General features: G+C 41.4%; 1 protein-coding gene across 5 annotated transcripts in view; it reads right to left on the reverse strand.

Moving 5' to 3' along the window:
- Positions 1 to 10165, reverse strand: part of RWDD3 (RWD domain containing 3) — a 146862-nt gene extending 136697 nt beyond the window's left edge. Inside the window, exons 1-2 of one of the 5 annotated variants that reach the window (XM_037907957.2) lie at positions 9904 to 10165; positions 1387 to 1874 (exon numbers count right to left, since the gene is read on the reverse strand). In XM_037907957.2, the coding sequence (XP_037763885.1) occupies positions 1387 to 1874; positions 9904 to 9988 (573 nt within the window). In that variant the 5' untranslated portion in view covers positions 9989 to 10165. Of the gene's footprint in view, positions 1 to 1386; positions 1875 to 4826; positions 5564 to 5583; positions 8257 to 9537; positions 9676 to 9903 lie in introns of those variants that run through there. The other 4 variants (XM_043521474.1, XM_043521475.1, XM_043521476.1 and 1 more) reach the window with 4 other exon arrangements.
- Between the last annotated feature and the right edge of the window lie 7342 nt (positions 10166 to 17507).

The following is a 17507-nucleotide window of genomic DNA, read 5'->3' on the forward strand; positions in this document are numbered from 1 at the left end:
AACGACTTGGTATGGGTCAGGGACTTCTGCCTCTTTTTAGAGGACTTGGATGGGGAACCTTTCCTCTTGTCCTTATGAGAGCACTTATGTCTCCCTTCCACACCCCACCGTACCCCGCGTCTGCCCTAGCCCTGCTCTCCAGAGTCTCTTGGAGCCAGGGAAGTGAGCACGGGGAAGCAGAGGTCTTGGAACCACTCAGAACTGAAGAAGAAGGAGAGGGGCCACTCCTGCCTTCTTCAGGTAGTAATACAGGTGGTCTCTCCACTAAGAGGTTGCTCCTGCCTTCATGGCTTGCTCCATCAGGAACTTGCAGCACCAATACTTCCTGGACGGTTTAGTCCTACTCAGGAACCACCTGCAGATACTGCACCTGGAAGGGATATGCTCTTCCCCACGCAGTACAGACAAGTGTTGGGATAATCTGTGACTGGGAATGACTTGTAGCACATATTGTAGCTCCTAAAGCTGAGGATCCTTGGCATACTTCACACAACTGTTGGAAGGCTGGGGCAGGGCAGATATGGAAAATGGCTCCTCACCTCAAACGGGGATTCCCAAGGGAACCAACCCTTAGAACTATCTCCTAATGAAATAAATTAAGAAAATTAGCTAAGAAGAATTTTAAAAGTATTTTGAACAGGAAAAGTCTGAAGTAGTTAGCACAAACACTGAAGCTCCATCCTAAAGCATAAGTGGTAAAAAGGAACTAAGATGGTGGTGGTTTGGCAACCCCCTTTATTCCTTTGGTGAAGAGCACAACAAGAGCTGTGGTGAATGCACAAACCACATGGACATTGCTAGAGAAAAATCCCCAGCCCTCAGCGCATGCACAACCTGAAGGAACAAAAGTGTACTACACATAGGGGCAATCAATCGAAGAAATAATAGTTCCATTCTATTGAGTGTAAGTCTATATTTTTAAGGGGTTTACTTTTCCCAGATAACATGAACTTATATAGTCATTTTATATCATATTCCTCCACACATCCTTACCAATGGGAAAAAACAACCTTAAGATTTTATCAAAACACAGTATATTTTAGTAATTTTCCAGTCATTTTAAGATATCCCCCACTTCTGCTCCTGCAAGTACAAAACTCCTATTGGCCTTAGAGATACTTTTTGTTTTGTTTTTTAAAAAACACAGCATTTATAATCCAAGACTTTTCAGATTAGTGATGATGAAAGATGAAGTAAAGACAGCCACTGAAAGAAAACTGGAGCTTGCAGGAATAAAGAAATGACTGGCCTATGTATGCCCCAATCATCAGTCAACCTGCTTCCAAAATTGGTAATGTTAGAAAAACAAACACAAGGTATTCTATTCAAACACACAGCTCTCAGCAGTAAATCAACAGGACTAGTCAACATTCAATGTTTTTGCACCTTAATGCCGGTTCTGTCTCCTTGCAGAAGAATCAGTATCATCTTGCCCATAAACATCAGTCTTCCAGTCAGCCTTAGATCTGAAGTCCATTTTTCCACAGTTTTGACATATTTTGCCTTAGCTCTCATGTGATCTAAATGCAAAAGGATAGTCCATATACCATCCTCTGTATTTATGCATCTTGACAAAGTACTTTTTTCATTGCAAACTGAAGTTTCTGATTGCCCAATGATGTGCTTAATATTCTGTTGTATCCAGAGGACCAGCTCATGTACCATGGGTTCAGAAAGATGTCTCTTGGCTTGCTCAAGTAATCTTTCTTTCACATCCTTACACTGTGCCCTTGTAAGCTGTTCTGAATTAATGGAGATATTCGGCAGGCTTGAGGGATAACTGACCGGCAAGTGAAATGACATCTTTAACAGTATATCTGAATCCAAAAGTCCTTTCACGCTGGTTTGAATTCTTAATGTGATTCCATCTGTCTCTGGAAGGCATCCAAAAATAATCATAAACTGCATATAAATTACAAACTTCAGTAGCACGTAAGTAAATTAATACATTATTTTCTTTCTTAAAAAATGCAATTCAAATGACTGATACTCTTCATAGAAAATTTCTGAAGTCTCTTACAACTCGTGACTTAAGCTGCAAGTCTCTTGCTTACATGGAATCCTGAATGAAATATTTGCATTCCATTCTAGCAGGAAAGTTATTAACATATTCTAAGAAAAAGAGTCTTGACAAGTCAATAAAACAAACGATTTTCTCACAAGTAAAAATCTGTATGAGGGGGGCAACAATGAGGGCAACTGAAATAAAGATTTTTTTCAAAAGCACTCAGCATTGTCTTAATTCTGCTCCTACCAAAGCTGATAGGAGTTTTACCATCAAATTCAGTGCGAGTGAGGTTAGGCCAATGGTGAGTACTTGTGAAGATTCCACCTTTAAAGAACAGTTCTACACTAAAAATAACATTCTGGGGTTCCATGTTCTCAGTGACTTCCAGACCAAATTTTCTCAATTTACAAGTTAAAAGGTGTTTTTTCCAAACTCTTTCTTGGATTCAAGTCAAGCTTCGTTTGTGGCTCATCATGAGTAATAAAGGTTCTGAAGGCCAAATTCTATCCACAGTTATACTTACACAGCCTTCAGTGTAGTTGGACAGTTAGACACCCGAACAACTTTAACTCTGCTCTGTAGTGACACTATAAGAAAACAATATGGAATAGATCTTCAAAAATCTAGTTAATCTCAGCTGGACTGACAAACACTCAAATACCTCCATCATACTCATATGGTTGTTGCTTGATGTCACTACAGGGAAGAGTTAAGGTTGTTTGAGTTTCCTAATTGTGCGTTTCCATATCCTAACATGTTTAGATTTCTTTGAAGTTGAACCTTAGCTCTGAATTTTCAATGTTTACAACACTTGGTTTGGGAGAATGAGAATAACAACATTTCTGTAGTGCATTTTACCCTAAATTACTTGTATGCATTCTCAATCTTAACTCCCTCAAAATAGTTTTTTGTTGGTTTGGTGGGTGGGTTTGGTTTGGTGTTTTTTTGGCCTGGAAATATTTTAGAGTAAAAATCATACTTGAAGTGTTATAAAGGGACATTTTCGAGTAAGTAACGTACAGACCTTGCTCCATGCTAGAGTTGGGATAAAATGACTCTAGACAGCATTACAGTTTGATTCCCACATAAGTATAAAACTGACGGTCACATAATAAGTCACATAAACAAAGGCAGTGAAATTGGAAATTGCATATACAATTATTTCTGTTATAAAACCCTTTTTTGATTAAGATATGGTTCAAAGAGAAATAAAACAAAACTTCATTACATAAAAGAGGGGACAAAGACCTAATCTGGCTACACAGCAATAAGAGAAAAAGAGGGTATTCAAAAAAGAAGCTCTTCCTCAGATCATCTCTGCTTCAACCTTTTGATGTATTCCAAACACTTCACCCCATTTCTTAAAGAATTGCTAAAATGTCAAGTTGTTTTTAAAATGAGGGCAAGAGGAGACAGATTTGAAAGGCAGAGTAAAGCTGACTTAAGTTTCAGATGAGTTCTTTTGAAGTGACTTGTCTTCTCAGTGCCCTTGTTTTACTTTCCCTTACATGATAGGCAGTTGAAGAATGTCTAATTGTCATTGCTGACATTGCCAACCAACCTCAGTACCCTCTATAAAATAACAGTTGAGCCCTGTTTAATAAGTGAAACAGCCTGAAAATGATCTGGACACTCTTTTAAGAGATCAGCCAGAGTTTTGTTTCCAAAGCCTCATCCTGGTTCATATGCAGAACCCTCTGTAACACTGTAGTAGAAAAGAAAAAGAAAAAGAAAAGAAAAAGAAAAGAACCAAGCCCTTCATACCGAATGATCAAACACTAACATTACATTCAGAAAGGTCTCCAAACACTCTCAGTCATCCTTATTCTGAATAAAAACACAGGGCCAAATCCACCAGTGGCACCAGCAGATGCAAATCCATTGAATTCAGTTGAATTGTACCGTCTTATGCTGATAGTTTGTTTGGCACCTGAGTACTAATACCAGGATTTTCAAAAGTGCCTGTGGGCATTAAGGGCCAGATTTTTAAAGGCATTTAGGCACCTAACTCCCATTTAACAGCCCAATCCTCATTCGCTTTCAAAAGGACTCCTTTGAAAATCCCAGCCTTTACAGTTTTTTAGAAGCAAATTTAGTGTTCATGAAAGGTGCAGGTTGAGAGCAGATTAAAGTCTCCAGATCTATGCCTAATGTAGACACATCCAGGCTCTCCCTCTACAGGCAGCAGCCCGCTGGCCAAGCAGTTGTTGGCCCACAACACTTCCAATGAACCTCAACCCCGACCTAGAAAGATTGCTTCTCAGGGTAAGAAATGAGTTCAGTATTCATCCCCTTTCAGTCCTTGGCCTCTCTGCTGAAATTGCCCATTATTATTATTATTATTATTATTATTAGTTTTATTATTGTGAGAAGTTTGTGTATAGTTCACATTTGTTTGTTCTCTCTCTCTGTATACATATAATTTCATAAAAAGTTAATAGGGAAAAATATTATTTGTTTTGTAGTAGCGCTAGGCTCTGTACATACATATACACACACGATAAACCCTGCCCTGAAGAGTTTATAGTCTAAATACTATAATGTGTAATTACAATCTAAGTAACTATGATGGTAGTTTTGTATAACATGGACAACTGGACAATAAGAACTATAATAAGACCGTCATTTTGTCTCACACACATCACTAAATAGCAATCAATGGTAATTACTTGGTCATTACCACCTTAGGTCAGACTCAAACTGGAAAAGGGCTCTATATTCCATTTCCAATCTTTGAGTCACACAGTCCTCCCCTCCCCACTCTGCTTTCTGACTGAAACAATTTATATTATATTCATAACAAAACATAAGTGTTCACCATTAATGTCCAGACTCTCTGGGCTGACATGAAGGGGGAGGAATCCTCACACAGACCACAGTTCTGCTATGGAGTCTCTATACAGCCTTCTCATTGGGGAGACAGGAAGATCCATCTAGCAGCAGATTCTCCAGCTTTATCACTGGCCTCCCCGTGCCCCCAACATCTTGTGTACTGCCACACAGGGACCTGGCACATACTTTAGCTCTCTACTGCACATGGGATAACCTGCACATCCTTCTCACTCTAGCCTCTGTCAGCACAACAGGTGCATTGCCAGCAAAATTGAAGGCTGTATTTGCCCCTAACAGTACTAATCATTTTTATATTCCTCTCCTTGAACCATCTTACTTAACAGTGTTGCCAGTGAATTTTAAAGCTCAGACACTAAAATCAATTGGAGAAAAATTCATTTCCTGTTTAATTACTGCAACAGAAAAAGATGTTGCCATTCTGGTAATCCTACCATGTTTTTTTCACTAATTTGTGGTCCCAGATCTCACTGACTCAGAAGTAACTGATAGGGAGACAGACAAGCCAATCTTACCCCTCCGGCAAGAATCTCATGCTGCAGCGATCACATCCTTAAACCTACAACAATCTCACACCTTTTACTGTGGGAAACACATTGCTGTGATGGTGAACTAATCTGAAAGAAGCAGCACAGCAGCAAATCTAGAGGTGTATCACTCTGAGCCATCATGAAAAGGGCAATAAAAACCAGCCACACTCATTTATGTCTGCTGGAGGCAGTTACTTTTAAACAGAGGACTCGTGCAAAATCTTTGTGGTCTTAGAATATTTAAAAAAATCTAAGTATATTTACAGTTGATTTAAGCATGATATTGGCCCTTTTATACACTCAGGTTGTAGACTGCTTGCAGCACAAAGACAGCAAATGATCAGCACCCTTCACAAATGTATTCTACAGAAACTGTTCCTACGTTCGCACAAACTACAGCACCTGAGTTGACTTCATATCAAAATGTGATAGCCGAAATAAAGAGCAGCGTATTACCATTCTGATGACATTTAATGTGCTAATAAAACTGAGCCCAGTACAATTTTTTTCAAACATGTCCTCCTTCCCCTTCCCACTTACCCCTAGCATGCTTATCAGTAAATTCAGCTCTGGCATACTTCAGATTTTTTTTTATGTTCCATGTCAGGCAGAGAGATCCCCTCCTCCTCTGCCAAAATGCACTGTATGCAACACATACATTCCATTTTTAACTCAGAAACTACCTACAAAAGTACAAGCTTTGAATATGTACATATATTTTTATGGAATTTTATCTGTAATACTAATCCTTCCAAAGAGGCATGTAAAGTAAGAGAGACATACTGTAATTAGCACATTTAAATTAATCAACACATCATTTTTAATAAAAAACATCTTTTGCATGTTGAGCACATCATTGTTAAACCTTGGAAAGCTAAAGGTTTTAGTCTACCAAGAGATGTGCAAGAGCTTCTCCTTACATCCCTCAAAACCATCAGTCCCTAAAGGCCCCTTTTCTGACCATGTGAATCAACCCAGGAATAACCTAAATTTCTCAGAGATCACATCATTTAACACAGAAACCTTAATGTAAAGTATCTCTGTGCACTGTTTATTAAGGACAAGTTGTATTATCAGACAAAATTAAGCATAAGCAAATAGCATAATATAATAAATAACATAAGCTGTAAGACCTTAGTTTGCACAAACTCAGGGATTCTGCATCTCTAATCCAAAAGAGCTGGAAATTCCCTACAAAATCAATCAATTACAAAACAATGTCCACACCCAAAGTGTTTTTCAGATTCCAGTGGAGAATGCTAGAGATCAGTCTGAGAAATAAGAGACCAATGGATCGTAAAGAGAGCTTGGTTAAAAGCCATGCAAAGTCATATAACATTAAGGTAATTTAAATCTAGGAAGGCTTTTGAGCCTTTTACATTTAATCACTTATGAACATCTGAGACTATTCTCTCTATATATGAAAAAAGGCACAACAACTCTAATAGAATCCAAGAAATACATGTGCGCAATATTTGGGAAAGACTGGTATTTTAATACAATAACCCACTAAATTAGTTAACTATAGTCTGGATGCTACAGTTTAAAATCATGCTTGGAATAATTTTTCTGAAAAATCCAATTTTTGTTTTGTAAAAATTAAACTTCAGCTGTTTCAGTTAAAATGTTTTAGCTAAGATGTTTTAAAACCATGACTTTTAATTCTAGTCTAGGAAAACTTTAATGTGTGTCATGTCAAGGGTACCCAGTTACAATACAATTCTATTTTGCAGTGCAGATAGATCATTAAAAGTGCCCCTGATTCGTGCTAATTCCTTTGGCTGTCTAAGAGTTTGTGTACAAACTACCACTGAAGTAACTCAATCAGTTTAAATCACACCTTTTATTTTGGTGCAAGTCTGTGTGTGGACATACATTTCATAATAAAACTGTCTTACTTTGATTTAGTTTAAGTCAACTGAAAGAAAAGTGACATGGTAAGTGAGGTAATATCTTTTAATGGACCAACTTCTGTTGGTGGAAGATACAAGCTTTCAAGCTACATGGAGCTCTTCTTTAAGAGCATCCACACACAAACTTGCACCAAAATAACAAAGACATGAATTAAAACCAGTTAAGTTATTTCAGTCCCAGTATGCTTGTAGATAAACTCTAAGGCTTGATCATGGTTTGGGGATAAAGCTATGGTCTTCTTTAAACGGGGTCCTGCAGCTCTGATTGTAACTGTAGGGTAGGCCCCTTTATATCACTCCAGCAGCATAAAGGGATCTTCACGTGGGTAAAAATGGCCCCCTCAGAATATCTTATGTGCAGGGGCCACCCTGGAGGCTCTAACAGAACTAGTGTAATGGCTCTACATTTACCCTCTTCCCAAGACTCCAGCATAGGGGGCCTGACCATAGTGCATATTATGGCTATTCTCTGCTTCCCCAGGGCTCATAGGGAGTCCTGGGAAGCAGAGCATAAATTACAGAAGACCTGAGGATGGTCTAACTTACACCAAGCAGACCCCATGCAGTTCAAGAATATGGGGAACACAAACGTGCACAAAGCCACCTGTGATCACCGCACCAAGTGTAGGGCGGGAGTGACTGAGATTCAGGCCCCATGTGCGTAATGATAACTACCACCTATTAAACATTATACAATGCTATGTGGCCTCCAAGCCTTGTTACTTATCTGAAGTATAACTGCTAATCAGTTTAGTTTACTACTGGCAGGTAGCAAATTCAGATTGGTGTCATTAGCCTATTGTTATTTACTGAATGCAGGTGAAATGCTGGGAACTAGAGGAGATAGCAAATTGTGACAGGAGAGTGACACCCATTACGATTTACCCTGTGCCAGAGATGCAAACAGTAAAGATACATGGTAGGAAATTTACAGGCCTTTCTGAATTTGCTACCACTAATAAAAGGCAAGAGATTACATGAGTACTTACAGTAGCATTTTTTGTGATGGGAAAACATGCAAAAATAGATTAAGATGTCAGAATTTGCTATGAAAAGCAAATTCTGACAGTCACGCATTTTATAATGCTACAGTCCAGAGAAACTGTTTCTCCAACATATTGGAAGCATATTTTATGGGCATTCGTATTGTTTAGTAGCCTAATAGTGAACTTCAGCAAAGCACCACAGAGGAGTCTAGCGTTCTTCAGCGGTGGCCGGCAGCAGAAAAGAATGTTTAGCTCAGCTCACAAGCAGATGCTAGGAGACAGGTACAATACAAGGGGTAGTGCTTGCTGTGAGGGTATATTATGGAAAGGTTTTTAATTTTCATAGATATTAGAGACCTCTTAGATCATCCAGTCTATTGCCCTGACAGCACAAACCTGGAGAGAAAGTGCATCCAATATTAAACAGACAAAAAAAGGAACCTGATAAAAAAGGAACAAGCCTGGGAAAATCATTAAGGGCATGGAACAGCTTCCATTTGAGAAGAAATTAAAAAGATTGAGACTGTTCATCTTATAAAAGAGACAGCTAAGGGGGATATGAGAGAGGTCTATAAAGTCATGAATGGTATGTATGGATAAAGTAAATAAGGAAGTGTTTTTATGACTTCACATAATACACAAACCAGGAGTCACTCAATGAAATTAATAGGCAGCAGGTTTAAAACATACAGAAGTACTTCTTCACACAACACACAGTCAACCTGTGGAACTAATTCCCAGGGGATGTTGTGAAGGCCAAAAGTATAAGTGGAGTTTAAAAAAGAATTAGAAAAGTTGATGGAGGACAGGTCCATCAATGGCAATTAGCCAGGATGGCCAGCAACACAACCCATGCTCTGGGTGCCCTAAACCTCTGCCTGCCAGAAGCTGGGAACAGATGGATCACTCTGTAACTGTCCTGTTCATTCTCTCTGAAGCATCTGGCATCAGCCACTGGCAGAAGACAGGATACTGGGGTAGATGGACCACTCCCCGACCTTATAATCCACAGAACAGCAGAGAGTTAAAGGAACAAGATACCAGTTTTCCAGAGGAGAAGACACCCGAGGAGGTATCCCTTAGAACTTGTCTGACAATGCTTTCCACAGACCAGCACAACATCCTGCACAGGATGGGATCCCTGAATTCAGGACAGACTTGGCAAAAGTCTGCTTAGGACTGGGTGGGAAAGGGGGAGCTATGCCAAATACTGGTCGGATTAGACACCCACCACCTTTGCCCCATCCCACCTTCACTGACCCGCTCACCCACTACAACTGATAGGAAATCTCCACGGACACTCAACCCGCGAAGGGGCCAAGTCAGTGGGCAGGAAAGGAAAGGAGGCGGGGAAGGGGGCAGTGGGGGACTTGCTACGAAGTGCTGCCTAGCGGTCAGAGGCTACTGGCTACTCGGCCTTGGGCAAAGTGACATGTCTGCGGGGAGAGGACCGGGGGCTGCGGAAACAAGCGCTGGCGTGCGGCCTGACCCAGCCTCGCCCCACGGGACCCGCGCAGGCCGGGGACTCCCAGCTCCCCGAGCAGGGTCTGCGCCGCTGCGGGTCGAGCCGTGCGGGCAGCCGGCACAGCAGCCCCGCCTGCGGCCGCGACAGTCACCTGACACCGCTAGCACCGCGCACTCATCCGGCTGGCAGTAAATAGCCGTCAGAGCCGACAGCTCCTCCAGGGCCAGCGCCGACATGGCGACCACCGGCCCCTGCCAAGCGCTCCGACGCCCGCCGGGGCGGCCTCCACAGGCCTCCTCCCCTTCCGCCGTCGCTAGAACCCGCCTCCGCCCTGCGGCGGCGTGAGCCGGACCCGCGGCCGCCAGGGGGCGCCCTGGCCCCTCCCCTCCTGTCGCAGCCGCCGCAGGTCAGTGAGCCGGCCGGGCGGAGCGAGCCGCCTGACTCGTCACCTTCCCAGCGCGGCTCTCAGCGGGGGGCATTCCAAGGCAACGGGCTCACTGGCCGCAGAGCGCCTTTGATGGGCCTTGTTCGTGTTCAGCTCTGCCACCTCCTTGTTGGTGGCCTTGCACAAACTCCTTGAACCTCTCTGGGCCTCAGGCTACTCCTCTCTAACATGGGGATAAAAACATTTATCAGCCTCACAGGAGCGTTGTGAGGCTTAAGCAGTGAACAAAGCTAGCAAAGTGCTTTGGGACAGGCCATGAAAAGCACCATTTGGTACTAAACAGTAATAATAAAAATAAATAGTGTAAGCAGGGGGATTATAGTGTTTATCTGGTAGCAAATGCTATAGTTGAAATGTCCAGTGAGGGGAAAGAGACTGCAGGGCACCTAGCACTTTTGCCTGAGAGATCAAGTACGGTTTGTGGAATCCTAAACTGTCAGTGAGTAGCTTTTCTAATTGCCCCCATCTGAATGGACACTTCCCTATATTTAGTGCTGAATCAGCTTAGTAGAGACAGAGCCAGTTGTCAGACTTATTTCCTTTTTTAAATTGTTGCCTTTAATCAACATAGTGATAGCATTAACAAAATTCTTCTAAAACCATTAATTCCAAATATTATTGTTTGTATTGCATTGGCATTTAGTGAACCAAACCATCATGCTGTGCTAGACATAGTAAGAGACAGTACGTATCCTGTAGAATTTACAATCTAAACAGACAAGGTGGGGAAATTATCTTCTTTTTACAGATGGGAAACTGAGGTACAGAGAGAGGAAATTACTTATTCAAGATCACTCAGCAAGTCTGGGCAGAGCCTAGAACTGAACCTAGGTCTCTTAAATCTCAATCTAATACCTTCATCACAAGACCATCCTTCCTTTCTAATGGTCGGTCTAGAGAAGGCCCCTCTAAATTCTCTCTCATAGATATAAACCTGATAATTCCAGCTAACACCAAGATAGTATAATGAACAATAAGATAGTATTAAATATTTTCGGTATTTAAAAGTCCCCACACTCCATATGTGGCAGGATGTTATAAAGACTATACAAAAACTGACATCAGTGGGGCCCTTTTTTTTTTAATTAAAATTTTATTTTAAAAGCAGTTTCTGAAAACTGCAACATAAACCCGCTGCTATTTTTAATTCCTTAAATCCTGTTAAAATAATGAAGAAATATTGGGAGGCTGAGCTGCAAATGAGTGAAATAGTGTGAAAAAAACAGAACTGAAGCTGTCAGAAGAGTTGCTAGGTAGTTCCTGAAGCTGTCAGGAAAGCATCTGTGGAAATTAGCCTTAAAATCGCCTCATTCTGTTATTAAGAACGTTCTTACCACTAGTTCCTCCTCCACACTTTTCCTAATCCACTTTGCATATTTCATTTTACATGTTTAAATAAAAAAAAGGTCAATGTAAACGTCTCTTAAATTGACACTATCACAAGACATTGAGGTCTCCATGAATAAGTTACTGCACTCTGACATTTGGAAGTCATCAGATAAGACAGTATAATATTAGCTTGATATTTCTCATAGTATGAAAATATCAGCTTCACGTCAAAGATCTAAATTCCAACTTAATGTAATAAATTTTCTTGTATTCACAGACTGGTGAAATTACTTCACATTTATATGTGAACTGAACTTCTGCAGTACAGCCAAGCTTTCATATTCCATTATTATTAAAATGTAAGTCAAGATCTCTTTTCCTCTTTTTAAAAAATTCTTCAAACATTATGTTTGATAGAATATCATTAACCGCACTGACTTCTTCAAACGGATGCTCTCCCAGCAACACAAGAGAAATAGTTCAAAATTCCTCAGTTCTTTTGAGTCAGTCTATCTTAAAACAGCTCTGGCATCCTGTCATAAAATGGATTTTACTCTGATGGAGCTAATATTTTCCACACATAGCATACAGCATTTGGGCCTTAATATATAAACACCAACAACTTTGGCAAGACTCTGATCTTCCCAGGGCCTTTAAAAAAATGATATTGTCCTACACTATGATCACCTGCCCCAACAACTGAGAGACTGCATCATCACTCATTATTGTGTATATATAAAGGGCATTTTAGACCTCTCTATTCCCCCAAATTATTTGACTTGAAGAGGAACCCACAGCAGAGCAGCAGGAACCCAGCTGGAGAGGAAAGAGTAGCATGGAATGTTACACGCCATATATTTACCACCAGCTTCTCCACTTATTCTCCATACAGGCTGCCTGTACAAAACTGAAAAGAGGGCGGCCTTGCTACAGTGGACTGCCAAGGAACAGGTGGTCCATGTGCTCCATTTCTCTTTGTAATGGACACCTGGCACTTTGTAGGCATCCCTACAAATGTGTAGAAGAAGGATTTCATTCATTATGCTCAAAGTGTCATTATCTTTCCCCTTTTAGCGGTCACAGAACACAAATCTTGACTACAAGCCAATAATAGCATTGTAACTTGGATGGCTTAGATGTGGGGGTGAAAGAAGCATTGAGGGGTAAGATTCTCTGTATAACTCGGGAGGGTTCCACTTAATTTGATCCAGGTTTCCAATCCCTGACCTATGTCTCCCACCCTCTACAGCACAGGCACTAATCACACCAGAATATGGGCTGCTGCTTCTGAAACAGATCCTCTAATCCTCCCCAACCCTTCGGGAAAATGCTACCCCTTGTCTCCCCCCGCCCCCCAACTCCAGAATCTTTTTATACTGAGCACAGAAAGTGAGAGCCATTAGACTCTGTTCTGACAAACACATACATGAGTAACTTTACACGAGTATAAACTATGAGCTCAAAAGGACTAGTCACCTATGTAAAGTTACTCGTGCCTAAGTGCTGAATCAGAATCATAATTAACTTGTGGGACTTTTAATAATAGCATAGTTGCTTTATGACAACATTGTGGAGTGCTATGCAAACGTGACTAACAGAATAAAGAGTGCATTTTTAATAAAAGCTTTCCATTACTCTGTAATGTAAAAAATGCATAAAGATCTCAAGTAATTTGTTCTTGGGACAAAGCCAGAGAACATATGGTAAACACATATGGTATTTGTAGCCTTAGCTGAAATGAGAAACCACAGGTTACCTAATCCATCCAGGGTATGAATATATGGCTTACAATTTCCAAGCAGATGCTTCACCAGTTTGGAAGAGCTTATTTTACAGCTTCAGATTAGATGTCAAAACAACAAGCACTTGTAAGTCTCTTTATAACAATAAAGTTACTGATGAAAAACCAACTGCACATTATACATTGTAAAAGAACTTTGATTTTAACTTTAAAAAGTACTTAATATCTACCTGACAGACACTGTACTTCTCAAGGAACTCAATATGCTACTGTATTATACTGCCGTTTATGTTAGGAAAAATAAACCTGTTGTGCACATGTCATTCCCAGACTTTCTAGACAAACATGAAATTCTACTAACTTGACAAAACATTTCTTCTCTCACTTTCCCAATACACACATTGATAGACACCACATTAATTTTGTCTACAGTAGCATTTGTTGGCAAATCTCCTCCTGTTGCACCAGGAATAGTGCAGATCCTACAATCTCTGCTGACAGAGCACAGGCATTTTTACCACATAGACTTGTTCTGTGTAGGATTAGATAACATGGAGGTTTGAGTTAGCAAATGGTCGATATTAATACTTCCACTGTAACAGTCTTTTCAAAACAAAATTGGTCTTTTCAAAACAAAAATTTTGTCAGAAAAAATTATTTAATTTGAAATTAAAAAATAATTGATGACAAACTGAAAAACACTTTTACAAACAAAAAATTGTTTTAAATGTTGGTGTTTGTTTTTTGAAACTGAATATTTTGGTTTTTGTCAAAAAGGAAATAAAGGATCAAGATGCCTAAGAATATAGAAAATATCCGATGGTATTTGGCAAGATTTCAAGGATAGGCAAATATACATGAGCTAAATTGATGGGTGGCAGCATTTCAGTAGCAGACAAGAAGATCCCTATATATCTCATTGTTACCTCAATGTATTGTGGTAGTACTGGAGGCTTTCAGCAGGCAGCAAGGTTCCATTAGGGTAGGCACTGTATACACATCTAGTAGAAAGACTGCTAGTCTCAAGAAGCTTACAATTTAGTTATATGATGACAGAGAACAAGACGATTAAAACAAATAAAGGGCGCACAAGATAACGGAGACAATTATGATAAGCTTGATAAGCTGCAGTCATGGCACACTAGCTGCCCAGCCACAACCACTGTGCTGTTTCAGGCATTAAGTAATTATTTATAAAGCACATTTAAATCCTGACAATAAATTCATTATGTAAATATCAGGATTTGTATGGAAGAGATGTGCTTGTATGTTGTGCTTTGCATGTTCTGTACTTCTGTATTTTACCAGTGTGTGTCAGCAGAAGCTATGATAGCAACACAAAAGTGTATTTCATTCCTGTATATAGTTTGTAAAGTACTTTGGTAGCCACTGTGAAAAGAGCACAATAGTAATAAAGAAAAGGAGTACTTGTGGCACCTTAGAGACTAACAAATTTATTTGAGCATAAGCTTTCGTGAGCTACAGCTCACTTCATCGGATGTATCATGAAAGCTTATGCTCAAATAAATTTGTTAGTCTCTAAGGTGCCACAAGTACTCCTTTTCTTTTTGCGAATACAGACTAACACGGCTGCTACTCTGAAACCTGTCACAATACTAATGTAAGCTTATGCCTCAGGTAATACCATTGTTGCCAACTCTTGCAATGTTATCTCAGTGTGCTGTTTCTCTTAAAGCTAAATGAGAATCTCAACTTTCATTAAAATAATAATAAGTTGCTAGCTGTCGTGGTTGCAGAGAAAAGCTTGAAATCATGAACCACATACACACTAAAAGCTAAGAAATTGGAAAACAAAATGAACCCATTTTTAAAAAACCTCATGATTTTTTGAGGATTGACTGGTTTTTGAAAATGTGGGATTGGCAGTGCTGTAATATATAGAGCTTTTCAACCATAGATTTCAAAGAAGTTGGCAGAGCTGGATAAGTATCATTATCCCCATTTTACAAAGGGCTGATAGTATAGTAAATATGTTTTCGCTCACAAAGCAAGCATCTGGCAGAGCCTGAAACAGAACTCAGGTATCTGGACTTTCAGTCTGGTGCACTATCAGTTGGGATAGGTTCCCTCACCATGGAGCCACAAGAAGAAATCTGTCCTTTCTTTTCCCTTCCTTGTCTGGTTTCTCATTTCTTTCCTTGGGCTACCCTCATTTTTTCTTGAGCTTCTTGCCCTCAAAACATCCCAGATCCAACTGCCTTCCCCTACTCTAGCATTTAAAGCAATAATTCTCCACTATACAGAATTACCCTATAAGGACTTCAATCCCTTCTAAAGGTGACCCGCAACAGATGAAAATGGACTTGTGACTTGGACATTTAAAGGTGTGAAAATTTGGGTTTGTTTGTTTTAAACAGGGATGTTTCAGGGCCGGTGCAAGGATGTTTTGCGCCCTAGGTGAAACTTCCACCTTACACTCCCCTCCGCCCTGAGGCGCCCCCTCCCCCCCGCGGCAGCTCCCCGCCGCCCCCCCCTCCCTGAGGCGCCCCCCCTGCGGCAGCTCCCCGCTGCCCCCCTCCGCCCTGAGGCACCCCCCCTGCAGCAGCTCCCCGCCCCAGCTCACCTCTGCTCCACCTCCTCCCCGAGCACGCCACCGCCGCCGCTTCTCCCACCTCCCAGGCTTGCTGCGCCAATCAGCTCTTTGGCATGCAAGCCTGCAAGAGAGAGAAGCAGAGCGGGACCACGTGCTCAGAGAAGGAGGCGGAGCAGAGGTGAGCTGGGGCGGGGAGCTGTTCCCCTGTGCGCCACCTCCCCCAGCCCCGTTACTTGCTGCAGGCAGCCCTCCCCGCATCCCTCTGCCCCAGCTCACCTCCGCTCCACCGCCTCCCCGGAGCGTGCTTTTGGTTGCCCCCAACCACTTGGCGCCCTAGGCGACTGCCTAGTTGGCCTAGTGGTTGCACCGGCCCTGGGATGTTCTGCTTTTTTACATTACAAATTCAAGTCCTTTTTTAGCCTGGAATACAAAATAGTAACATCACAAGAGTTAAGAAAATGTAAGCTGAGTAACTCTGGGGGGAAGAACGTTTTAGATCAGGCTGTTTAAATGTTTGCGGTTCTGATGTATGAGAACTAACAACTTCATACTCTGAGATACTCAAGTTCTCCAGCAAAACTACAAAAGACCTGTGATGATGTTTCTGATATTCCTCAGATAAAATCAACACTTACCCTCGCTATTTGGAGCTAACATTAGTCCAGTTATCTGAAAAATAAAATGATCTTGAAGTATTTTCAGGTCTAAATTTTTATGACCTAAAGGGACTCATTTTATGAGAACACTCCCCTTCCTTAGTGTTTGAAAAAAGTAAAGCTCTGGCTACACTGCTAACAAATCTGGGTCTGTGCGACCCATGCCTGGAGACTTGGTGTTTCCAAACCCGTGCTTGAGCATCCACGCTGCATTGGAAAGCTGGGCCTCACAACCGTGCTGGCATGTCTATACTGCACTACAGACCCATCACAACTTCTGGGGGCTTATCCCAGGGTTCCTAGTGCTCTTGCCAGCTGTAGCCACTCTACAACTTGGTTCATAATGGTTTGTGGGAGAACTTATCTGTCCAGCTCATTGAACTTGACCAGAAGTGGGTTGAGCCCAACACATCCAGCTAAGACACGTCTGTATCCGAACACTCCGAGCAGCTAGGAGTCATCAACATGAACCCTGACCCAGTGGAAGAATGTCTTCAGCTCACACTGTCAGTCCTATTTCAGGAATCAGGCAGAGCATCTGTGAGACACTGGCAGTGATATCTGATCTGCCAAAGGCAGATTTCAGAGGATGCTATTGACATGGCAGCCATGACGCAACGGATGCAGTTCATGCCTGTTGCCGCAACCTCACATTCCCCAGTGCTTCTGGAGCAGAGCCACAGACACAGACTGGTGGGATCACATCATCATGTGGATCTGAGATGACAAGCAGCAGCTCCAGAACTGTCATGAAAAAGCAGACATTCTGGAGGTTTGTGATCAGCTTGTCATGACCCTCTAACACTAGGGTCACACATTAGGGAGGCCATGCCAGGCCAGAAATGAGTTAATATAACCATCTGAAAAATGGCTATTTAGGACTGCTATAGGTCAATGGCTAACCAATTTGGAGTTGTCAAGTCACCTGTGGAGGCTGTTGTGGCAGAGGTTTGTGAGGAAATCAGGAGTGATGTACCCAAAGGTTGTGGGCACTACAAATGTTTCTGAAATAATTGCTGGCTTTGAGAGA

This window comes from Chelonia mydas, chromosome 8, assembly GCF_015237465.2.
Source record: "Chelonia mydas isolate rCheMyd1 chromosome 8, rCheMyd1.pri.v2, whole genome shotgun sequence".
Taxonomy (NCBI): Eukaryota; Metazoa; Chordata; order Testudines; family Cheloniidae; genus Chelonia; species Chelonia mydas.